At 39.1% G+C, this 25,933-nt stretch overlaps 1 protein-coding gene across 3 annotated transcripts in view; it reads left to right on the plus strand.

Annotated features, from left to right (window-relative positions):
- Positions 1 to 465: 465 nt before the first annotated feature.
- Positions 466 to 25,933, plus strand: part of RFC1 (replication factor C subunit 1) — an 86,505-nt gene continuing 61,037 nt past the window's right edge. For 2 of the 3 annotated variants that reach the window (XR_003968466.1, XM_030314028.1), the window contains exons 1-2: positions 469 to 589; positions 14,962 to 15,090. Coding sequence is in view for 2 of the 3 variants with exons in the window: in XM_030314028.1 (XP_030169888.1) it covers positions 587 to 589; positions 14,962 to 15,090 (132 nt within the window). In the remaining variant the exon portion in view is untranslated. Of the gene's footprint in view, positions 590 to 14,961; positions 15,091 to 25,933 lie in introns of all 3 variants that reach the window. The other variant, XM_030314029.2, reaches the window with a different exon arrangement.

Genomic DNA, 25,933 nt, shown 5'->3' on the forward strand with positions numbered 1-25,933 from the left:
CTTTTAGCCCGGTTTTCAAACTGTGGGTTTCCACTTAGCAGGCAGAAACTCCAATTCGGTGGGTCAAACATTAAAAAAAAAATCGGGATAACTACTCTCCGGTGAAATTCTTGTTTCAGAATTGATATTAAAATGTAATGTGCAAAACGACATCTGAAATGTTTATCTTCATCGCTGGTGGTAATTGAAACACCTGAAAGCTGGTGTAAGGCAGTGCACCCTAGAGACGTGTAATTGGGAGAATCCCGGTTTGCCCGCCTTAGTACATCAACCTCGGAAGCTCCATTTGAGGGCTCCCACCAAAAGCCCAAGGCGCAAACCTGCGCGCGGACCCCGGTCCCGTACCTCCTCGCGATGGCAGCGGCCCGCCGGCCTGCGGGGCGTCACCTGGGCCGACGTCGCACCTCCCGCCTCCCGCCTGGGCCAAAGTGAAGCTGCGCGCCTTCTGACGTCATCACCGGGCGCCGCGGCCCCCACCACCTTCCACTTCGCGGGAGAAGTTGTTGGCGCGAATGGATCCCGAGTCCCGGTAACGGATTCCCCAGCCCACCGGCCTGCCTGCCCGCGCCGTAGTCCGTGGGCTGCGATGGTGAGTCCCTGGGGGAGGCTGTGTGGCTCGGGGGCTTGGGAGAGTTTGCAGGCTGGGTGTGGACCGGGCACTTTTGGAATGCAGGGTGGGGGAGGACGGCGGTGCGGGGCTCCGAAGGGGAGCGAAGGCACGGAAGGGGCCAAAAATCTGGCACTGGTCGCACAGCTTTCCTGGGACCGCGGGGTTTCTGCTCTCGGCAGCAGGCTGCGCTCATGCCTTTGGTGCTGCGCCGCAGTTTCACTTTTTTTTACTCTTGGGGGAAGGGAGGAAGGAAGAGAGTAAAGAAGGTGATTTGGGGGGCTTGGCGATAAAGTTGTTTTCCTGTTTGGCGTTGCCCGAAACCTCTCTTTGCGTCCTGCTTAAAGCATTGATTTCAAGCCCTTGTTCAAGGCGGAGAAAAATGTAACAAACTTTCCTTTTTTGTAAGTTGTGTTAGGCCTTGAACTTTCGTCATTAATAGCGCCACGAAACGCTCATCACAGAGCCGTTTGAGACCGAAGGCTTAGGGAGGATGCTTTATTTTGTTTAAATGAATTGGTAGAAGCCAAAGGGATAACACGGTTTACCGGGGGGGGGGGGGACCCAAACCCTAACAACACTGGAGGTAAAGACAGATACAATATATCTGACAGCTGTCATCGCCTATCACCTGATGTTAAAAATAATCTTATAAAAACACACCTCTGTATAATTGTGCATAAAGCATATCAATTGAGCGTGAAATGATTATGCAGGTATTAAAACAGACGTTCATGCTGGTATGGAAATAGATACAGATATGTGTTTGAAATATTTAAAGGACAATTTATGATGATCTATTAAGCCAGAATCTACTTCATAATCAGACGTAATTTTTTCAACTATTTTTTACCTTATCACAACACCAGCATCCTGGAGGGAAAATTTTTATGCCACATTGGGAAACCTTGCAGCCCTTAGTGTTTTTTTCTCATAAAAAAGGGATAAAATAATAGCCACCTTGCACCAAATATCAGTGTGTGAGCTGTTTGTTTTATATACCTTTCTCACTTAAACCTCTCAGCAATCTAGTTTTACGGATGGTGAAGGAGGCTTTTAGAGTTTAAACAGTTTGTCATACAACTAATAAGTGGTTGAACTAGAGTAGGAACCTCGGTTTTTCTGACCACTACATTATACTGCCTCCCTAAAATGATTATAATTAATATTGGACTTAAGGCACTATAGTATTGTGGAAAGTTGATGACATTTGGAGTCTTGAAGGTTAAGAGTAAGGCGATAATTTAGTCTTGCTCTGCCATTTGGTAGTTTTGTGGTGGTGGATTTTATTTGGTTTAAGTAAATAGCTTAACTTTAACTTTTTTAAGCTTGTGTTTTTCTTAACTGTAAAAAGGGGCAAAATATAGCTGTCTTAAGTGATTAGCTTGAGGATTAAACAGGGTAATATGTGTAAAGCTTTTTTTGTGGCACCTAGCATGTGGAGGTATACTACTATGTGACTACCAATGATCTAATTTTATTAGGAAGGACTCTGGAACATTGCATAGTTTAAGGGTATCAAAGATGCCTCTGATGTTGTCAGTTACAGTGAACAATGGTTTATATAGTCAACTTTTGATCATTCAAGGACTTTAAGTTTTGGTTCTTTTCTATCTTAGTACTTTTGTTCGCATGCAGATGAAAAACAAAGCTCTTCTAAGAAAAGAAGTAGGGGTCAGATGGGTCAGTTTTGCTCTTTGCTGAAGGGAAAGGTTCTATAACATAGATAAGAATTTTGGATTGCATTGGTATTTAATTTAGTCTTTCTGTCTCTAGTACAACAGTTAGCAAAACCCCAGACTAAAATTCTGTTCAGTGTAGATTTATTGAACACCTAGGCACAAGTTATATTGTAATACAGTAGTTTTTAACTTTGGGTCACAGTTCCTTTTGATAATGTGGTGAGTGGTATGCAAATTTTCTGCCCACAGAAATACATATGGGCATGTATACAACATTTAAGAGAATTTGCATATCTTCTGAAGCCCTTCCATAGACGTTTACAACTCTTACCCTGGGGGCTACATTTTTTTTTCTTAAATATTTTCTAACTGAAGTTATCAGTAAAGGGGTAAAATACTATATCTACAAAATCCAATACTCCGTAAGCATTAAAAAAGAGAAAACTTTATGCCCTGATATAAAACAGTTGTCAAGATAATTTAGTTAAAAAACAAGGGTGTAGGACAGTATGTAAAGTTTCACTTTATGCAGAGAAAGAGAGAAAAGAATATACACACTTTTATTTGAAGTGTGAAAGGATACACAAGGAACTGATAACATTTGCTACCTCTGAAGATGGGAAATATGTGTCTGAGAGGCAGGATCAGAAGCAGACTTTTTTACTCTTGAATTTTTAACCATGTGAACATAATGTCTGTTAAAGGAATTGAAACAAAATTAAAGATAAAAAGAATAGAAAAGAAGTCATGTCAACAATTTGGTTGCTATTAGAATTTAATAACATGCTCAAAATGTGAATGAAACCTGAGATGCCATTTTTAAGAAATCAGCATATGTAATTTGTTGGCTGGTATAATTTATTGAACACATGCATAAGGTTGAATTAAACACACATGAGACCTAGAGTATAGCCTGTTTGAAGAGCTGTCATGTCTAAATACATCTGAGTTGCTTCATGCCCCATTTTAGGGGATACCTTTTGCATTGAGTTTTAGTATATGAATGCTCCCCCTGGACTAGTGCTGTCACCCTATTATAGTGTAGTTTTTGCCATATGTAGTAGTAGGTGACCTATAAGGCCCCTACCTACCTCTCTTAGCTCTCTGTCTTTTGAGTGTATTAGGCTGGTTCTGTCTCTGCTCTTGTTCTTGCTATTTCATCTCCTTGTTCACATCCTTCCTCACATGTCTGCCTTTTTATTACTCAAGCCTCAGTCATCACTTCCTCAGAGCTTTTGGTGTTGTATCTAAGAAACCATTGCCTAATCCAAGGTCATGAAGATTTATGCCTGTCTTCTTCTAAAAGTTTTACCTCTCACCTTTAACCTTGATCCATTTTGAGTTAATTTTTAAATTTTATTTTTTATTTTAGAGAGAGAGTGAGCAGGAGGGAGAGAGGGGTATAGAGGGAGAGAAAGAGAGAATCTTAAGCAGGTTCCATGCTCAGCACGGAGCTGGATGTGGGGCTCCATCCTATGACCCCGAGATTATGACCTGAGCTGAAATCAAGAGTCAGATGCTCAACTAACTGAGCCACCCAGGCGTCCTGAGTTAATATTTTGTATAGGGTGTGAAGTAGGGGTTCATGTTTATTCTTTTGCATGTGGATAGTTGTTCCTGCACCATTTGCAGACATTTCTTTTCCCATTGAATTATCTTGGCTCTCTAGTTAAGAATCAAGTGACCATAAAGTGTGAGGATTTTTTTTTTTAATTCTCTGTACTTTTCCTCTATCTATCTATCTATCTATCTATCTATCTATCTACCTACCTACCTACCTATCTACCTATCTACCTATCTATCTTAGTGCCAGTAACACACTGTCTTTTTTACTGTAGTTTTGTGGTAAGTCCCTGCCTGCCCTTCCCCCCCTCCCCCCCTTGTGGTAAGTTTTGAAATCAGGAAGTATGAGTTCTTCAACTTTGTTATTTTTCAAGATTGTTTTGTGTGTTCTGGGTCCCTTGACTTTCCACATGAATTTTAGAATCAACAAAGAAGCCAGCTGGGATTTGATAGTGATGATGTTGAATCTGTGGATCATTTGGGGGAGTATTGCCCTCTTGACAATAGAATGTCTTCTGATCCATGAACATGGACTATCTTTTCATTTGTTTACGTCTTTAATTTCTTTAAACGATGTTTTATAGTTTTCAGAGTATAGGTTTTACACTTTTATTAGGTTTACTTCTAAGTATTTTGTTCTTTTTGATGGTATTGTAAATGGAATTGTTTTCTTAATTTCAATTTTGGATTGTTCATTGCAAAAGTGTAGAAACTTTTGTATATTGATCTGTATTCTGCAACCTTGCTGAACTCATGTAGTAGTTTTAATAGTTTTTTTCGTGGATTCCTTAGGATTTTTTTCTATATAAGATCATTTCATCTGTAAATAGAGATAGTTTTACTTCATCCTGTCCAATCTAGTTACCTTTTATCTCTCTGTCTCTCTCTTTTTATTGCCTAAATGCTTTTGCTGGAACCTTCACAAGTGTTGAATAGAAGTGATGGGAGTGGTTGCATCTTTTTCCTGATCTCAGGGAAAGCATTCTAACAACTTTTTGCTTTCAAAGTGTAAGACCTCAATATAGTTTTAAATACTTTATTCCACAGCTTGTCTCTGCTGTGCTATCAGTTAAATCATTGTGTATATTAGTCAGATATATAATTTGTATATTAGTGTTTTTCAGGGTAAAAGATTCTTATATTTGGACAGGTTTTGTGAAGTTTGTTGATAATCAGTTTCTTCTTGTGGATTTGGTGGTTGACTTAAAAATATTAATCAGAAATATTTATATTTCTTGGTTACTTTCAAAGTAGAGAAGTGAAGCCAAGATACATTGTGGCAACTACTCTACAGAGCACTGCCATACTTACTTTGCATAAAATCCTGTACCTTTCAAAGATAAGTGAACAGAGTGACATAATTTGTTTTCTTTTTGCATTTTTGATAGGCAAATATAACTTGTTTGTTGGTTGAGCTCATCAGCAGTGGAAAAAAGTAACTTGAAGGTTTTGATTATACTTCAAAGTAAATACATGGTGGCTTTTGTACTTTGACCTTCTAAAGCTAGAGGTCAGTGAAAGCTTACTTCTGTATGGGTTTAGGAGTATTTATTGCAAAAATTTTTTTCATCTCTAACTCTACTAGTGGATTTATATAATGAACCAAGTTGGAAACTTCTTGGTACAGGTAAAGGACTCTAAAAATGCAAGATTTTTTTTTTTTTTTTTTTTTTTTTTGAGTACTTGGCAAAGTTGGGTATTTTGTCTTGGCTTATGTATGTTAAAATTGCATTTGGGCTGCCTACTAGGTGATGCTTCTCTCTAATAGTGTTGTAGAATTGTTAGTTACACCTTAAGGTAGAAAATGCAAGAAGTCTTTTTTTGCTTACGTTTAAGAGCATCTTAAATTTCAAAACTTTTACTAGAGAATATCTTGTTGGCATTCTCAATTTTTTTAATTCTGGAGTTGAAGTTAAAAAAGTCATAGGGTTGTTATGAGGATTAAATGAGTAAATATTTTTAAAGTGCTTAAATTATTGCTTGGCACAGAGCAAGTCCTATTTAAGGGTTTATTAAAGAAGTAAATAAATGATGCCTTGACTCTGGGCATTGGCAAAAGAAAAAGAGGGAAGGGGACAATAATATTTGAGAGATAGGATGAATAGGTGGAGAGTCAGAGTGAGGAGGAAAAACAGTACCCAGGTTTCTATTTTGGGTGAATGGTGGTGCTGTGCATTGAGGTGGGGAATAAAGGGAGAGAAGCAAGTCCCACAGAAATACGAGCTTAGTTTTGGACATTATGGATTGGAGGTATCTTTGGGGCATTTGGACAGAGATGTATCGGCAGACTGTTGGCTACGTGATATGGAACTTAGGGGAGGTGTGGGGTGGAGAGATTGAGGAGAGCTTTAGGAGGTATCAGTGTGTATTTGGTACTTGGTACTGAGGTTGAGATGGATGTGAGTTAGCTTGAGTGTATGTGGATCAGAAGTTTTTGATTTCGGATTCATGGAGAACCATTAGTAGGTTTCAGGGAAAACCCCTGAATTTTAGATTACATGCAAAGTTTTGTATGTGTGTGGGGTGTTTTTTGCCATCAGTCAGTTCTCTAGTTCTCTTGATACTAACTGGGTGTCCTACAGTTCAGTTTACTTCCGACACTATTCAGATTTAGTGCAGACTGCATAAGTTAAGGGGCTCAGTCCCACAAAGTGGCTCCCACTTCAGAAGCCAGTTACAAGCCCTAGTCCACCTATACTTCTGACTGACTGGCTCTAAGTCAGGGCTTTTCAGGACCTCCTCCTCAGGTTTGATAATTTGCTATGGTGGCTCACAGAACTTAGGGAAACATTTTACTTATATTTACCGGTTTATTATGTGGCTACAACTCAGGAACAGCTAAAGGGAAGGAGAAGGTTTGTAGGGTAAGATATGGGGGGTTGGGGGGTCAGAGCTTCCGTGCTGTCTTTGGGTATGCCACCCTCCTAGCAACTTGATATGTTGACCAACCCAGAAGCTCTTCAAACATCGAACCTTGCTTATTCAAGAGTCTTTATAATCTAATCTTCAGTCCACCTCTTCTCCCTGTAGAACTACGAGTGGGGCTGAGAGTTCCCATTCTTGGCCTTTCTAGTGACCAGTTTCCATCCTACGTTGCCTCATTAGTATAAACTTAGGTGTGATCCAAAGAACTGATTGTAAATAACAGAAGACACTTCTGTCACTTAGGAAATTCCAAGGTTTTTAGGAGCTCTGTGCCAGGAACCGGGGATAAATTTTTATTATAGTGTGTTTTTGCATATTTCTGTGGAAAATATTCATAGCTTTTGTCAGATCCACGAAAGTGTAAAAAACAAAACAAAACCCTGGTGTGTTTAGTGAAAAGACCACGCCTCTGTTTACTTGGCACACGTTTTGGATATTAATAGATAGGCAACCTGTTACTGACAGCATCTTATACTAGCGTATAAGTTTGCAGGGACAGGAGCCACAAGGATAGGGAACTGCTGTACAGTGCCTGGCACATGGTACATTTTTAATAAGTATTGATGAAGTACAATAAGCTTTATTTCCAATAAAAGAGAAATTAACTAGAATAGAAAATTTACTGGTACGAAAACATCTTTTCTAGCCCTTTCTACTTTAATCTATCAAACATTTTTGTTAAAGTTTATTTAAGTAATCTTTACACGCAACATGGGGCTTGAGTCTACAACCCTGAGATCAAGAGTCACATGCTGGGGCTCCTGGGTGGCTTGATTGGTTGAGTGTCTGACTTCGGCTCAGGTCACGATCTCGTGAGTTCTAGCCCTGTGTTGGGCTCTGTGCTGACAGCACGGAGCCTGGAGCCTTTTTCAGATTCTGCGTTTCCCTCTCTCTCTGCCTCTCCCCTGCTTGTTCTCTCTCTCTCTCTTTCTCTCCGAAAAATAAACATAAAAAAAAAAGTTGCACGCTCTTTCCGACTGAGCCAGCCAGGCGCCCCTCTAATCTATTGAACATTTAATGACAATAAGTAATATAGCCTAGAGAAATACAGTATTTATTATGTGGTAGGTCTATTTTTTTTAAATTATTTTTTATTTTCTTAAATATTTATTTATTTATTTATTTATTTATTTATTTATTTATTTAATGTGTAGTTAGTTATTTTTGACAGAGAGAGAGCAGGAGTGCGAGAGGGGCAGAGACAGAGAGGGAGAGAGAGAATTCCAAGCAGGCTCTATGCTGTCAGTGCAGAGCCCAACATGGGGCTTGATCCCACAAGCCTGTGAGATCATGACCTGAGCTAAATCAAGAGTTGGATGCTTAACTGACTGAGCTACCCAGGTGCCCCTATTTATTTTTTAAATGCTTTTATTTTTAGCTTTGAGAGAGAGAGAGAGAGAGAGAGAGAGAGAGAGAGCACGAGTGGGGGGGAGAGAAGCGGAGGGGGAGAGAAAGAATATCGAGCAGGCTCCATGATCAGCACAAAGCCCAACATGGAGCTAGATCCCATGATCCCAGGATTATGACCTGAGCTGAAATCAAGAGTTGGTCGCTCAACCTATTGAGCCATCCAGGTGCCCCACAATTATTTATTAAAAAAAATATTTATTTATTTGTTTATTTTGAGAGAGAGAGAGAGAGAGAGCGCGCAAGGGAGAGGCAGAGAGAGAATCCTGAGCAGCCTCTGCACTGTCAGTGCAGAGCCCAGTGTGGGGCTTGATCCCACAAACCGTAAGATCATGACCTGAGCTGAAATCAAGAGTCACCCAGATGCCCCCCAATTATTTGTTTTTTAAATTGAAGTATAGTTGACACACGTTCCTTTCAGGTGTAGAAAATAGTGAATTGGCAACTCTATATGCTGTGCTCACCACACGCTTAGCTGTCATGTGTCACCATAAAATGCTATTGCAATACCATTGACTGTATTCTGTATGCTGTACTTTTTTGTCCCTGTGACTTATTCATTCCATAACTAGAAGCCTATATCTCCCACTTCCCTTTGTACATTTTGCCTATCTCTTCAACCCCCTTCCCTTTGGCAACCACCAGTTCTCAGTATTTATGGTCTTTTTGTGCTTTTTGTTTGTTTTTTAGATTTCACATATAAGTGAAATCATGTGGTATTTGTCTTTCTGTCTGACTTAATTTCACTTAGCATAATACCCCCTAGGCCCATCCATGTTGTCATAAATGGCAAGATCTCATTATTTTTATGGCTGAATAATATATATATGTGTATTATATTACATATATAATATAATATTAATTATAATATTATATATGTAATATAATACACATATATGTGTGTGTGTGTGTGTGTGTGTGTGTGTGTATAAACCCCATGTGGTCTTTGTTCATCTGTCAGTGGACATTTAGGTTGGTAGGTCTGTTTTCGATTTGAACTTAATTTCAGTCTTCATTGAAATAGTGTAAATTTGATTTTTTAGATCTGAAGTCAGCTGTAAAAAGTTAACTTCTGGATGAATAAAAACCATAATCAGACTACATTAACCGTGGTGAAAATGTCAAAATGTTGAAATAAATCATTAGATCAGGCATAAAGAGTTTTAAATGTTTCAGTTATTCCAATTATGCATGTTTGAAGGAGAACTTATTTTTTAAAAATCTAAATTAATTAATTTCCATTTTCTGTTTAATTTTGCTGGTGTTGGTTAGTACTTTTGGATCAGGTACACCTGAAAACTTTCTGTAGTACAGTATTTCATTGAAAGAGTAGTCTCGGACTCATGTGATTACACTTATTATGGCTTCAGAATTTCACACATCTTCCTCAACACAACCAAGAATAGAATTGGGTTTTTTCACTTCTTGGGAGCAGCCTCTTATGTAGACTGAGCAGATTCCAGGGCAAGTAGGAGAGGCAGATACTTCCATAATCATATGTTCTCTATTTCTTTTCCCTTTCTGTGCTTTATATTGTCTGTTCTTTATTTCCTGTGTTTTGCGTTATTTTCTAAAGACAGAAAGACCAAGAATAGAAAAGTAGAATGAAACCTCCACAGAAACAGAGACTTTTGTCTGTTTTGTTTATTCCAAGCACCGAGAAAAGTTTGTGGTTCATAGCAGGCTCTCAGTGAATATTTGTTGAATGAATAAATGAATGAAGGAATAAAGAGGAATTTGATGCAGGTTCTTAAAATTCTTCCTGGATAGAACCTGTGATTATTTAAAAATTTTTCAGATCACACTTCTTTTCTACTCACTGGTATCTTAGAATATCTTGAGGCCTGTGCTAGACTTTGCTGTATCATTAACATTGATTATATGTAGAGATATATATGATTTCTAAAAGATACTTAGTTTGGCGAAAACAAATTTGAAGAAGAGGAAATATTGTAGAAAGAGTGAAACTATTTTGTTTTTTGTAGCCACAATATTATAATATGACAAGAGAGTACCATATTTCAAGGGTTAATTATAGGTCAACTTTAATAATTTATTTCAGAATTAATACACAATAAGTGTTAATTTAATACCCACTTAAAATTTCTTAAAGTCAAAAGCAATAGGTAAAGTCATAGCAAAAAATTAATCTCAATTAAAGATTATGTTAATACTCAATTTTTTAAAAACACATCTACCATGAGTTTCATTTTACATAATCAAGAACCTCTCTTTTGGAGGGAGCCCAGATGTAAAGAAATAACTGCTCATGTGTTCAACCGATATGTATAGTTTTAAAGCTTTTATTATTAAGTAATCACTCCCAGTGTGGGGCTTGAACTCAAAAGCCGCACACACGCTCTACTGACTGAGCCAGCCAGGTGCCCCATTGCATTCATCCAACATTATCTCAAGTGCTGGCCCTGTGCTTGAGATAGAGTGGTGAGCTAGGCCTGCTCTATGGAACTTAACAGCGGTGCCTTCAAACTCAGATTTATATGACTATCAAAAGTATAGTCTGGCTGGCTCAGTCGGTACAGCATGTGACTCTCGGTCTTGGGGATGTGAGTTCAAGCCCCACGTTGGGGGTAGAGGTTACTTAAAAAAACATCTCATTTAATCATCTTAGGACTCAATTCAGGTGTTGCTTCTTTTGGAAAGGTCTCTGTGTTAGTTGTTCCTGTCTTCTAGTTTTTAAATTTAAATTTTTTTTTTTCAACGTTTATTTATCCTGTCTTCTAGTTTTGTGAGAAGCTCTGTCTTAGCACTCTTTTGTATTTAATTCTTTATATACTAATTTGACTCCCAGGTAGCTTCATCAGGGCATTTTCCTGTTTGTGTTCTAAGTCCCTGGCACAGTGCCCGCCTCTAAGCATATAAACTTGTCAGGAATGAGAAGGGAAATGCCATACTGCTAATTGTGGGGTATGGCTACTTTGCATAGATCCTTAGAGTTGTAGGAAAACTATGAAGGGGCAGTCATGGTCAAGTGGAAAACTGAAAGGGATTTGGAGGACCAGGTTCCGTGGTGGAGGTTTTTGGTGTGCCACCTTAATCCCCACAGGAATTTTATGAGGCAGGTGGTAACATGAGGAAACTGAGAGGCAGAGAAGTTATGTAATTCATCCCAAGTGTCCGGTACTAAATGGCAAAACTGATAGAAAGCCTTTGTCTGTCTTAATTCCAGTTACTTATCTATAAAACAGAGATATTCTATTTGCCTTATATACCTCACAGAATCATCAAGAGAGAGAAATCTGTGTCCAGTAGCTGTAAGTAAAAGCACATAAACTTGTTATTATTAGCTATCTGTGCTAAAATTTGTTTTAACTTTGATGTGATTTTTGCCTAAGTTTTTGCCTTATTTGACCTGAATTACTTGTTCAACTAGTAACTGTTGAAGAAGAAAATAAGAAGAGTTAATTACTTTTTTTTGGTCTCCCCAAATAAAAATAATGTTATTTCTTTTATCATTTCTTTTAGAAATGGACTTCCTGGGACAATGGATATGCACATTTAAAATTGTGACAAGTATTGCTGATTGTCTTCCAGATGAGTTTTTATCCTCCAGTATACCAGTTTTTACTTTTACAGCAGAATAGTATGTGAGCATCTGTTCCCCCATATCCTTGACAAATCTGGGCATTATCAGTCTTTTAACATTTAGAGAAAAATAATCCAGCTTCAATTTATTTGATTATTATTTGTGAAGTTGAACATCTCTTATTATTTGTTGATTATTTGCATTTTTTATAATTTGCTTACTAGTAGCTTTAATTCATTTTTCTACTCAGCTATCTTATTGGTTTGTAGGGACCCTATATATACACCATATATTGTAGATATTTTCAAGTTAGTTACTTGTATTTTAACTTTTGTTTATGGCATCTTTTCTTGTTATGTAGTCAGATCTGTCTTCCTTTATGGATGGTTTCTAGCCTTGATGTTATACTTAGAAGACTTTCCCTTTGCCAAGATTATAAAAGTAAATTAAAATCTGTTCCCTCTTCTCATATACTCAGGAATAATTATTTTGTGAATTCAAGAATGGTGTTTAAATTACAAAAATTTTTTTTAATGTTTATTTTTGAGAAAGAGAGAGACAGTGCAAGTGGGGGAGGGGCAAAGAGAGAGAGGGAGGGACAGAATCTGGAGCAGGCCCCAGGCTCTGAGCTGCCAGCACAGAGCCTGATGTGGGGCTTGAACTCTCAAACTGGGAGATCGTGACCTGAGCCAAAGTTGGGTGCTTAACTGACTAAGCCACCCAGGTGCCCCAAGAGTGATGTTTAGATCTATTATTTGGGAGTATGATTAGCCACTAGACTTGTTCGCCATTTCATGAAATGTTTGAAAACTGGGAGTACTAGACAAGGGAATGTTAATTGAAGGATAAAGTGAAGTCACTCTCTAAGGCCAAATTAGTGACCCTTGTCTTTTAGATGTTTATATACAAGATGGCTGCTCACATTGGAGATAATCCTAAAAGGTGTGAGTTAATTGGCTTTCCTTGTGATGAAAATTCTTTTCCAAAAGTTTAGATTTTCAGTGTGTATTGGGATAGATCAGAATGTTGTTATTTGACTGTTCTGCTGCCATCAGAGTATAAGGGTGTGGGGAGTGAGAGTAGGGTAGAATAAAGAAAAGGAAGAGAAAGGGGATATGAATAGAAAGGATTAGTTAGGAAGGAAAAGTAACAATGCTGAGGAGTATGAAACACAAAAGTCAGAGAGCGTTAATATAACCAACCATTCCATTTCCTGAATTATATTTTGTTTTCTTTTGTGGTTGTAAGCGTTTGTGTGCCTAATACAGTTTGAAAACCAGCAGTGACTTTAACCTGATTATTAATATTCAGTTTTGGTATTTCCATGGTACACGTGTTGTGCTGTGTGTAAGGGTGCATGCATGCGTGCAAACCGTCACCACCATTTGAATGAAAAATCAGTTGGTAATTTTAAAAGTGAAACTCTGGTGTGAAACTGTCATTTCCTCCAGAAGCAATAAAGTAAATAGTTGTCAACCGCAAACCCAGTTTTTTGTAAGTTATATGGAAGACTGTGCCTTTCTTTATTGCCTATTTTTCTTTATTTAGCACTTGACACAAATGTCTTAGCCTCATAGGTGAAGTATCATTCTGTAAACAATATTTTTTAGACTTAGATTTTATTAGGATGGATTTGTGACTTTTCTGTGTTAAGCAGTTTACAAAAGAGAACATAAAATCAGAGAGGTCTATAATCTTTTAAAAGAAATTTAGTGTCTGTGTACCTCATTTATCTGCTTTGTTTATTTGCTTAGACACAAAGCTATTTTTGTGTGTGCATAACATGCTTATTTGGGATTTGTGACATTTTAAGAGTATGATATTTACTGCCAGGTTCTAGGAAAGAATTGTTAACTTTCTTACACCTCACAAAGTACCTTTAAGAATTTTTTCTGTATTTGAGAGAGAGAGAGCGAGCGAGCACACGAGTGGGGGAGAGGGTCAGAGAGGGAGAGAGACAGAGACAGAGACAGAGAATCTTAAGCAGTCTCCATGCTCAGTGCTGAGCCCACAGTGGGGCTTGATCCCGTGACCCTGAGATCATGACCTGAGCTGAGATCAAGAGTCCGTGCTCAACAGACTGAACCTCCCAGGTGCCCCGGCAAAGTACTTTCAGCAGGCATTTTGCTCACCACAATAAAGAGAGAACAGGGAACAGGTTAAAAGGATTGAAAACTCAGGAACGTAAGATAGGAAGAGGAGAACACTTGGCTCTTGAACCCAGTTCTTAGGAATTCAGATCCTTGTTCAGATCTCATTATTTTGTGTTCCTTATATCCTTGCCTGGGAGCAGAGATAATTATAAGTAGAGACGTTTCAGTGATATGAAGGAATAATAGTTCATAAATGAGGGAAAGGGAAGCTTTTTACTGAGCCAACATTAATTATCCTCATAAAGTGTAGGTAGTATTAGTCCCACTTTACTGATGAGAAATCAGATTAAAGTAACCTGCCCAAGGTCACACATAAAAAGCAGTGGAGTAGAGATTCATACTGAGGCTTTCTGATTCCAAGATCTATTCCTGTTCTCTACACCGTCCCGTGTTCAAAGCTAAAATCTAAAAGGGTAGGGAAGAATATGTATGCAAAAGATAAAAGTGAGTGATTTTAATTGTAAATTACATTGTAAATATTTCATTATGATTAATTTGATTTCAGCTTAACACAAAGGGATAGAGCAATTAAAGAGAATATTGTAATAAGCATAAAATATTTACTTCAGAATTTGGAAAAATCATATAAAGAAGAGTAACTTCAAGGTTTTTAGTTATTAAGTGATTAAGTTTTAAATTATTAAGCCTTAAATGATCAGGGTTGTGAAAGGTATCCTTCTTTCAAACTGGAGTATAAATCCCATGGGCAAGGATTATACTCTTCAACATTTGTCTTCTCTCTCACTGTGCCTGGGGAGGTGGGATGAATATGTGCATATGACTTGCCTCTTTAGTAATTATGCTGTTGTTAAGAACAATTTCATTGCTCATTTTTGTCCTGCTTTTGCCAAATTCTGGGAATTAATAACTATTTTTCATTAGGCGAATGGTTCTTAACCCAGGTAATTTTATCAGTAAACTTTTGCACATGAAAAGAACGCTGCTGCACATGGTGGAGTTATTGCACTGTGAAGAAATTGCTGAGGGCAAACCAGTGTGTGTAAGGTGTCCCTGTTTGCAAGTGAAATTCACATTTTGTGCCGTTAATGTTTGTTTATGCATGTCCATTTTTGCTTTTAGGATATTCGGAAATTCTTTGGGGTTATACCAAGTGGAAAGAAACTTGTGACTGACACAGTGAAGAAGAATGAGAAGACAAAGTCTGCTGAAGACACTTTAAAAGCAAAGAAAGGAATAAAGGAAATCAAGGTCAGTTTTCCAGATACCGTATTGAATTGTATAAAAAGTTAAATAAATTCAGTTCCTAGACTTGATATTATGCGAGCCTGAAATGAATATAGATTTCAACTCATTTTGCAGAGAAAGAAGACAAGTATATTTCTAATTAATACAGCTTCCTGCATTCATTGCTTGTTTTCCTATAGGAGAGATGGAACCCTTTTCAGTTGTTAAAACTTTGTATTTTAAGACCAAAGTTTATTCTTAAAGACATGAGCCCCAAGTGAAAGGTGTTGGACTTCTGGTGAAGGAAAACTTTGGAGGAAAGCTTTATTCTTTCCTTGTCTTCCTTGGGCCTCAGAGAAGTTAAGGTACAGTGTCACTGTAGAAAGCAGGTGATGGCTACAATAGTGTGTCTGAGTTAATATTGTTCCACTTTGTGTAAGATATGAGAGTTTTGCAACTCTACAGGTCTATTTACCACCATCTTTTATGTTTTAACTATATGTATTATAGCTACATGTGTTAATATTCCACATTCATTTTTTTTTAAATTTTTTTTTTAACGTTTTTATTTATTTTTGAGACAGAGAGAGACAGAGCATGAACAGGGGAGGGTCAGAGAGAGAGGGAGACACAGAATCGGAAGCAGGCTCCAGGCTCTGAGCTGTCAGCCCAGAGTCCGACGCGGGGCTCAAACTCACAGACCGCGAGATCGTGACCTGAGCTGAAGTCGGACGTTTAACCGACTGAGCCACCCAGGCACCCCAATACTCCACATTCAGTGTGATAATTTTTGCTCCAAACAGACATGTATTTATTTTATTTTATTTTATTTTATTTTATTTTATTTTATTTTATTTATTTTATTTTATTTATTTATTTTTTCAATATATGAAATTTATTGTCAAATTGGTTTCCATACAACACCCAGTGCTCATCCCAAAAGGTGTCCTCCTCAATACCCATCACCCACCCCCCCCTCACTGTCACCCCCCAGTTTGTTCTCAGTTTTTAAGAGTCTCTTATGCTTTGGCTCTCTCCCACTCTAACCTCTTTTTTTTTTTTCCTTCCCCTCCCCCATGGGTTTCTGTTAAGTTTCTCAGGATCCACATAAGAGCGAAAACATGGTATCTGTCTTTCTCTGTATGGCTTATTTCACTTAGCATCACACTCTTCCAGTTCCATCCACGTTGCTACAAAGGGCCATATTTCGTTCTTTCTCATTGCTATGTAGTACTCCATTGTGTATATAAACCACCATTTCTTTATCCATTCATCAGTTGATGGACATTTAAGCTCTTTGCACAATTTAGCTATTGTTGAGAGTGCTGCTATAAACATTGGGGTACAAGTGCCCCTATGCATCAGTACTCCTGTATCCCTTGGGTAAATTCCTAGCAGTGCTATTGCTGGGTCATAGGGTAGGTCTATTTTTAATTTTCTGAGGAACCTCCACACTGTTTTCCAGAGTGGCTGCACCAGTTTGCATTCCCACCAACAGTGCAAGAGGGTTCCCGTTTCTCCATATCCTCTCCGGCATCTATAGTCTCCTGATTTGTTCATTTTGGCCACTCTGACTGGTGTGAGGTGATATCTGAGTGTGGTTTTGATTTGTATTTCCCTTATGAGGAGCAACGTTGAGCATCTTTTCATGTGCCTGTTGGCCATCCGGATGTCTTCTTTAGAGAAGTGTCTATTCATGTTTTCTGCCCATTTCTTCACTGGGTTATTTGTTTTTCGGGTGTGGAGTTTGGTGAGCTCTTTATAGATTTTGGATACTAGCCCTTTGTCCGATATGTCATTTGCAAATATCTTTTCCCATTCCGTTGGTTGCCTTTTAGTTTTGTTGGTTGTTTCCTTTGCTGTGCAGAAGCTTTTTATCTTCATAAGGTCCCAGTAATTCATTTTTGCCTTTAATTCCCTTGCCTTTGGGGATGTGTCGAGTAAGAGAGCGCTACGGCTGAGGTCAGAGAGGTCTTTTCCTGCTTTCTCCTCTAGGGTTTTGATGGTTTCCTGTCTCACATTCAGGTCCTTTATCCATTTTGAGTTTATTTTTGTGAATGGTGTGAGAAAGTGGTCTAGTTTCAACCTTCTGCATGTTGCTGTCCATTTCTCCCAGCACCATTTCTTAAAGAGACTGTCTTTTTTCCATTGGATGTTCTTTCCTGCTTTGTCAAAGATGAGTTGGCCATACGTTTGTGGGTCTAGTTCTGGGGTTTCTATTCTATTCCATTGGTCTCTGTGTCTGTTTTTGTGCCAATACCATGCTGTCTTGATGATGACAGCTTTGTAGTAGAGGCTAAAGTCTGGGATTGTGATGCCTCCTGCTTTGGTCTTCTTCTTCAAAATTACTTTGGCTATTCAGGGCCTTTTGTGGTTGCATATGAATTTTAGAATTGCGTGTTCTAGCTTCGAGAAGAATGCTGGTGCAATTTTGATTGGGATTGCATTGAATGTGTAGGTAGCTTTGGGTGGTATTGCCATTTTGACAATATTTATTCTTCCAATCCATGAGCAGGGAATGTCTTTCCATTTCTTTATATCTTCTTCAATTACCTTCATAAGCTTTCTATAGTTTTCAGCATACAGATCTTTTACATCTTTGGTTAGATTTATTCCCAGGTATTTTATGCTTCTTGGTGTAATTGTGAATGGGATCAGTTTCTTTCTTTGTCTTTCTGTTGCTTCATTGTTAGTGTATAAGAATGCAACTGATTTCTGTACATTGATTTTGTATCCTGCTACTTTGCTGAATTCATGTATCAGTTCTAGCAGACTTTTGGTGGAGTCTATCGGATTTTCCATGTATAATATCATGTCATCTGCAAACAGCGAAAGCTTGACTTCATCTTTGCCAATTTGGATGCCTTTGATTTCCTTTTGTTGTCTGATTGCTGATGCTAGAACTTCCAACACTATGTTAAACAACAGCAGTGAGAGTGGGCATCCCTGTCGTGTTCCTGATCTCAGGGAAAAAGCTTTCAGTTTTTCCCCATTGAGGATGATGTTAGCTGTGGGCTTTTCATAAATGGCTTTTATGATCTTTAAGTATGTTCCTTCTATCCCGACTTTCTCAAGGGTTTTTATTAAGAAAGGGTGCTGGATTTTGTCAAAGGCCTTTTCTGCATCGATTGACAGGATCATATGGTTCTTCTCTCTTTTTTTGTTAATGTGATGTATCACGTTGATTGATTTGCGAATGTTGAACCAGCCCTGCATCCCAGGAATGAATCCCACTTGATCATGGTGAATAATTCTTTTTATATGCTGTTGAATTCGATTTGCTAGTATCTTATTGAGAATTTTTGCATCCATATTCATCAGGGATATTGGCCTGTAGTTCTCTTTTTTTACTGGATCTCTGTCTGGTTTAGGAATCAAAGTAATACTGGCTTCATAGAATGAGTCTGGAAGTTTTCCTTCCCTTTCTATTCTTGGAATAGCTTGAGAAGGATAGATATTATCTCTGCTTTAAACGTCTGGTAGAACTCCCCTGGGAAGCCATCTGGTCCTGGACTCTTATTTGTTGGGAGATTTTTGATAACCGATTCAATTTCTTCGCTGGTTATGGGTCTGTTCAAGCTTTCTATTTCCTCCTGATTGAGTTTTGGAAGAGTGTGGGTGTTTAGGAATTTGTCCATTTCTTCCAGGTTGTCCAATTTGTTGGCATATAATTTTTCATAGTATTCCCTGATGATTGTTTGTATCTCTGAGGGATTGGTTGTAATAATTCCATTTTCATTCATGATTTTATCTATTTGGGTCATCTCCCTTTTCTTTTTGAGAAGCCTGGCTAGAGGTTTATCAATTTTGTTTATTTTTTCAAAAAACCAACTCTTGGTTTCGTTGATCTGCTCTACAGTTTTTTTAGATTCTATATTGTTTATTTCTGCTCTGAGCTTTATTATTTCTCTTCTTCTGCTGGGTTTAGGCTGCCTTTGCTGTTCTGCTTCTATTTCCTTTAGGTGTGCTGTTAGATTTTGTATTTGGGATTTTTCCTGTTTCTTGAGATAGGCCTGGATTGCAATGTATTTTCCTCTCAGGACTGCCTTCGCTGCATCCCAAAGCGTTTGGATTGTTGTATTTTCATTTTCGTTTGTTTCCATATATTTTTTAATTTCTTCTCTAATTGCCTGGTTGACCCACTCATTCTTTAGTAGGGTGTTCTTTAACCTCCATGTTTTTGGAGGTTTTCCAGACTTTTTCCTGTGGTTGATTTCAAGCTTCATAGCATTGTGGTCTGAAAGTATGCATGGTATAATTTCAATTCTTGTATACTTATGAAGGGCTGTTTTGTGACCCAGTATATGATCTATCTTGGAGAATGTTCCATGTGCACTCGAGAAGAAAGTATATTCTGTTGCTTTGGGATGCAGAGTTCTAAATATATCTGTCAAGTCCATCTGATCCAATGTCTCATTCAGGGCCCTTGTTTGTTTATTGACCGTGTGTCTAGATGATCTATCCATTTCTGTAAGTGGAGTGTTAAAGTCCCCAGCAATTACCACATTCTTATCAATAAGGTTGCTTATGTTTATGAGTAATTGTTTTATATATTTGGGGGCTCCGGTATTCGGTGCATAGACATTTATAATTGTTAGCTCTTCCTGATGGATAGACCCTGTAATTATTATATAATGCCCTTCTTCATCTCTTGTTACAGCCTTTAATTTAAAGTCTAGTTTGTCTGATATAAGTATGGCTACTCCAGCTTTCTTTTGGCTTCCAGTAGCATGATAAATAGTTCTCCATCCCCTCACTCTCAATCTAAAGGTGTCCTCAGATCTAAAATGAGTCTCTTGTAGACAGCAAATAGATGGGTCTTGTTTTTTTATCCATTCTGATACCCTATGTCTTTTGGTTGGTGCATTTAATCCATTTACATTCAGTGTTATTATAGAAAGACACAGGTTTTGAGTCATTGTGATGTCTGTGTGTTTTATGCTTGTAGTGATGTCTCTGGTACTTTGTCTCACAGGATCCCCCTTAGGATCTCTTGTAGGGCTGGTTTAGTGGTGACAAATTCCTTCAGTTTTTGTTTGTTTGGGAAGGCCTTTATCTCTCCTTCTATTCTAAATGACAGACTTGCTGGATAAAGGATTCTCGGCTGCATATTTTTTCTGTTCAATACATTGAAGATCTCGTGCCAATCCTTTCTGGCCTGCCAAGTTTCAAAAGAGAGATCAGTCACGAGTCTTATAGGTCTCCCTTTATAAGTGAGGGCACGTTTATCCCTTGCTGCTTTCAGAATTTTCTCTTTATCCTTGTATTTTGCCAGTTTGACTATGATATGTTGTGCAGAAGATCGATTCAAGTTACGTCTGAAGGGGGTTCTCTGTGCCTCTTGGATTTCAATGCCTTTTTCCTTCCCCAGTTCAGGGAAGTTCTCAGCTATTATTTTTTCAAGTACACCTTCAGCACCTTTCCCTCTCTCTTCCTCCTCTGGGATACCAATTATGCGTATATTATTTCTTTTTAGTGTATCACTTAGTTCTCTAATTTTCCCCTCATAGTCCTGGATTTTTTTATCTCTCTTTTTCTCAGCTTCCTCTTTTTCCATGACTTTATCTTCTAGTTCACCTATTCTCTCCTCTGCCTCTTCAATCCGAGCCGTCGTTGTTTCCATTTTGTTTTCCATTTCGTTTAAAGCGTTTTTCAGCTCCTCCTGACTGTTCCTTAGTCCCTTGATCTCTGTAGCAAGAGATTCTCTGCTGTCCTCTATACTGTTTTCAAGCCCAGCGATTAATTTTATGACTATTATTCTAAATTCACTTTCTGTTATATTATTTAAATCCTTTTTGATCAGTTCATTGGCTGTTGTTATTTCCTGGAGATTCTTCTGAGGGGAATTCTTCCGTTTGGTCATTTTGGATAGTCCCTGGAGTGGTGCAGGCCTGCAGGGCACTTCCCCTGTGCTGTGGTGTATAACTGGAGTTGGTGGGCGGGGCCGCAGTCAGTCCTGATGTCTGCCCCCAGCCCACCGCTGGGGCCACAGTCAGACTGGTGTGTGCCTTCTCTTCCCCTCTCCTAGGGGAGGAATTCACTGTGGGGTGGCGTGGCCTGTCTGGGCTACTTGCACACTGCCAGGCTTGTGGTGCTGGGGATCTGGCGTATTAGCTGGGGTGGGAAGGCAAGGTGCACGGGGGCAGGAGGGGCAGGCTTAGCTCGCTTCTCCTTAGGTGATCCACTTCAGGAGGGGCCCTGTGGCAGCCAGAGAGAGTCAGACCCGCTGCCGGAGGTTTGGCTCCGCAGAAGCACAGCGTTGGGTGTTTGCGCGGAGCGAGCAAGTTCCCTGGCAGGAACTGGTTCCCTTTGGGATTTTAGCTGGGGGATGGGCGAGGGAGATGGCGCTGGCAAGCGCCTTTGTTCCCCGCCAAACTGAGCTCTGTCGTCCCGGGGCTCAGCAACTCTCCCTCCCTTTGTCCTCCAGCCTTCCTGCTTTCCGAGCAGAGCTGTTCACTTATGACCTCCCAGATGCTAAGTCCCGCTTGCTGTCGGAACACACTCCGTCTGGCCCCTCCGCTTTTGCCAGCCAGACTAGGGGGCTCTCCTTGGCCGGCGGGCCGCCCCTCCGCTCCGGCTCCCTCCCGCCAGTCCATGCAGCGCGCACCGCCTCTCTGCCCTTCCTACCCTCTTCCGTGGGCCTGTCTGTGCTTGGCTCCAGAGACTCCGTTCTGCTAGTCTTCTGGTGGTTTTCTGGGTTAGTTAGGCAGGTGTAGGTGGAATCTAAGTGATCAGCAGGATGCGCGGTGAGCCCAGCGTCCTCCTAAGCCGCCATCTTCTCTTCACCCCAGACATGTATTTTAAATAAATTAAGAGGAAAAAATTGATCTTTTATATTTACCCATATTTGCCATTTCTGGTACTTTCCATTTCTTATCGAAGATAAGAATTTCTTAATTTCTATCTCATATCATTGTCTTTATACCTGAAGAATTTTCTTTGCCATTTCTTGTAGTGTAGGTCTTTGGTAACACATTGCCTAAGTTTTTGTTTATTTATTTAACAGTTTATTTATTTTGAGAGAGAGAGAGCATGCATGCACACAAGCAGGGGAAGGGCAGAGAGAGGGAGACAGAATCTGCACTTACAGTGCAGAGCCTGAAGTGGCGCTCAATCTCATGAACCTTGAGATCATGACTTGAGCCAAAATCAAGAGTTGGTTGCTTAACTAACTGAGCCACCCAGGTGCCTGTAAATTTTTGTTTATTTAATAATGTCTTTATTTTGTCTTCATTCTTGAAGGATATTTTTGCTGGATATAGAATTTTGTATTGACAGTTTTTTGTTTCAGCACTTTAAAATGTTCCATTGTCCTTTGGTCTCTATTTTTTTCTGGAAAGATGTTAGCAGTCATTCGTATTGTTTTCTTTTGTATGTTATGTATTGTTTTTCTCATGCTGCTTTACAGATTTTTATCTTTGGTTTTCAGCTTTGACTGTGGTGTGCCTGGGTGTGGTTTTCTTGCGTGTATCCTGTTTATGGTTTCTGAGTTTCTTGAATCTATAAATCTCATCAAATTTGGGAACTTTCTGCCATTATTTGTTCAAATATATTTCTGCCTCATTCTCTTTGTCCTCTTCTGGGATTCCAATTATACACATATCAGAATTTTGATACTGCCTCACAGCTCATGGAGATTTGTTCATTTTTATTCTTTTTTTTTTTCCCTATATTTCAGATTATATAATTTCTTTGTTACTGTCTTCAGGTTCATTGACTCTTCTTCCCTCTCCAGTTTGCTGTTAAGCCTGTGTAGTGAATATGTTATTTTAAATATTGCATTTTTCAATTCTAGAATTTCTGATTGTTTCTTTTTTATAGTTTTTATTTATTTATGTTCTTGAATGTGGTTATAATAGGTACTTTAAACTTCTTGTTGGCTAATTCTAACATATTAGGATTGGTCTCTATTAAATGCCTTTTCTCTTAAGTCTTTGGCTCAAGTATTAGTTTGGGCTACTATAGCAAAATACATAGACTGGATGGCTTAAACTGAAATTTATTTTCTTACAGTTCTGGAGGCTAGAAGTCTATGGTTAAGGTTCCAGCCAATTCAGTTCTTGGCAAGAACTCTCTTTCTGGATTGTAGATAGCTACCTTCTTGCTGTGTCCTCACATAACGTTTTCTTAGTGCGAGCACATCGAGGGAGAGAGAGGTAGAGAGAGCACGTGCGCTAGTGTGTGTACATACACGTGTGAGTGAGGCCTCTGGTATCTCTTCAAGGACATAAAGCTTGTCAGATCAGGGCCCCATCCTTTATGACCTCATTTAACCATAATTCCTTAGAGACTTCTGTCTCCAAATACAGCAACAGTGGGGACATAGGGGCTCAACATATGAATTAGGAGGGATACAAGCATTCAGTCTAAACATTTTGCCAATGGTCCCCCAAATTCATGTTCTTCTCACAATGCAGAATACATTCATTGCATCCTGACAGCCCCTAAAAGTCTTAACTCATTACAGCACCAACTGTCAAGTCCAGAGTCTTATCTAAATACCATTTAAACCAGATAGGGTGAGATTCAAGGTATGATTTCTCCTGAGAAAATTCCTCTTTAGCTGTGGACCTGGGAAACCAGACAAGTATGTGTTTCTAAAATACAGTGGTGGGATAGGCATGGAATAGACATTCCCATTTCAAAAGGGAGAAATCAGATGGAAGAAAGGGGGGATGGGTCCCAAGCAAGTCCAAAACCTAGCAAGGCCAAAACCTAGCAAGGCAAATTCTATTAGATCTTAAAGCTTGAGAAAATCTTTAGCTTGATGCCCCGCCTTCTGGACCCACTGGGGCAGTCCTCCCAGTCCCAAGGCTTCTGGATGGAGGCTGTTTGATCTGTTGAAACAAGAAGTAAGGCAGCCTGATCTCTGAATCACCTTCATGATCTCTTCTCCTTTTCTTAGAGAATGGTGCAGGTTTGCAGCTGAATAGCTCTACTGTCCTTCCCGTAGAATCAAGAAGTCTGACAGCCTTTCTTCATTTTGTCTCATTTCAAACTAGCACGGTTTTTGCTTGTGAAATCTCATTACCTCTTTATTGAGTGATAGTCCAGCCACACTTTTGGTGTTCTTTTCAGCACATGTGTTCTCATTTTTTGCAACATAGGTTGAGTATTTTCCAAAGCTTTAAGTTCTGGTTCCTTTTTGCTTAACAATTCAGTTCATGTCTCTCCTCTTGTATTTTACTGTAGAGGATCCCAATCTTCACCTTCCAACAGTTTGCTTCGGAATCTCTTCAGCTAAATAATTTCATTGTTCACAAGTTCTATCTTTTACTAAAACACAATGTAGCCAAGTTCTTTGCCATTTTATAACAAGGATTGCTGTTTCTCCAGTTTCCAACAATCTGTTCCTTGATTCTGTCTGAAACCTCACCAGAATGGTCTTTAATGTTTATATTTACCAGCATTCGATTTACGATATATGTATCCTCTAAGATGATAGAAGCTTTCCCCATAGCTCTTATTTTTTCTCCTTGAGACCTTGTTGGAGTCGCATTTAACATCCATATTATTGCTAACAGTCCCTTCACAGGAGTCTACATTTTACAAAATTTTTCTTTTTATTTGTTTATTTTGTTTATTGAAGTATGGTTGACAAATAGTATTACATTAGTTTCAGGTGTGCAACATAGTGATTCAGCAACTCTGTGTTATGCTATGCTCACAAGTGTAGGTCCTATACAGCACTATTAAAATACTATTGACTGTATTCCCTAATCTATACCTTTCACCCCCATGATTGATTCATTTCATAACTGGAAGCCTGTACCTCTCACCCTTTCACCCCTACTTACCCATGCCTTCAACCCCCTTCCCTCTGGCAACCACCAGTTCTCAGTATTTATGGATCTGTTTCTGCTTTGTTTATTCGTTTTGTTTTTCAGATTCCACTTATAAGTGAAATCATATGGTATTTGTTTTCTGCTGTCTGACTTATTTCACTTAGTGTAATGCTCTTCAGGTGTGACATGGCAAGATCTCCTTTTTTTTTTTTATGGCTGAGTAATATTTTGTTATGTTATTATTTATTTATTTTTATAATAGAACCTTTTATTTTGTTATTTTTTAAAATCTTTATTTATTTTGAGAGCGAGTGAGCAAGCGAGCATGAGCAGGGAAGGAGCAGAGAGAGAGCGAGAGAGAGAATCCTGAGTGGGCTCGGCACTGTCAGCACAGAGTGCAATGTGATGCTTGGTCACGCAACCGTGAGATCATGACCTGAGCTGAAATCAGGAGGCAGACACTTATCTGACTGAACCATCCAGGTGCCACAGAGCTTTTTTTTAGGTTTATTTATTTATTTTGAGTGAGAGAGAGAGCATGGGCACAAGCAGGGGAGGGGCAGGGAGAGAGAGAGAATCCCAAGCAGGCTCTGCACTGTCAGCACGGAGTGAGATCTCACTCACGCGTGAGATCATGACCTGAGCCGAAACCAAGAGTCAGGCACTTAACCGACTGAGTCACCCAAGTGCCCCTAGAAGGGTTTTTTTTTTTTTTTTTTAGTTTTTTTTTTTTAAACATTTATTTACTTTTGAGAGACAGAAACAGAGTGCGAACAGGGGAGGGGCAGAGAGAGAGGGAGACACAGAATCTGAAGCAGGCTCTAGGCTGTCAGCACAGAGCGCAGTGCGGGGCTTGAACTCACGAACTGTGAGATCATGACCTGAGCTGAAGTCGGCTTCTTAACCGACTGAGCCACCCACGTGCCCCTAGAACTTTTTTTTTTTAAGTTTATTTATTTTTGAGAGAGAAAGAGAGAGCATGAGTGCACAGAGAGGGAGAGAGAGAATCCCAAGCATGTTCTGTGCTTACAGCGAGAGATCATGATCTGAGCCGAAATCAAGTCAGACACCCAACCAGCTAA

This window comes from Lynx canadensis, chromosome B1, assembly GCF_007474595.2.
Source record: "Lynx canadensis isolate LIC74 chromosome B1, mLynCan4.pri.v2, whole genome shotgun sequence".
Classification (NCBI taxonomy): Eukaryota; Metazoa; Chordata; class Mammalia; order Carnivora; family Felidae; genus Lynx; species Lynx canadensis.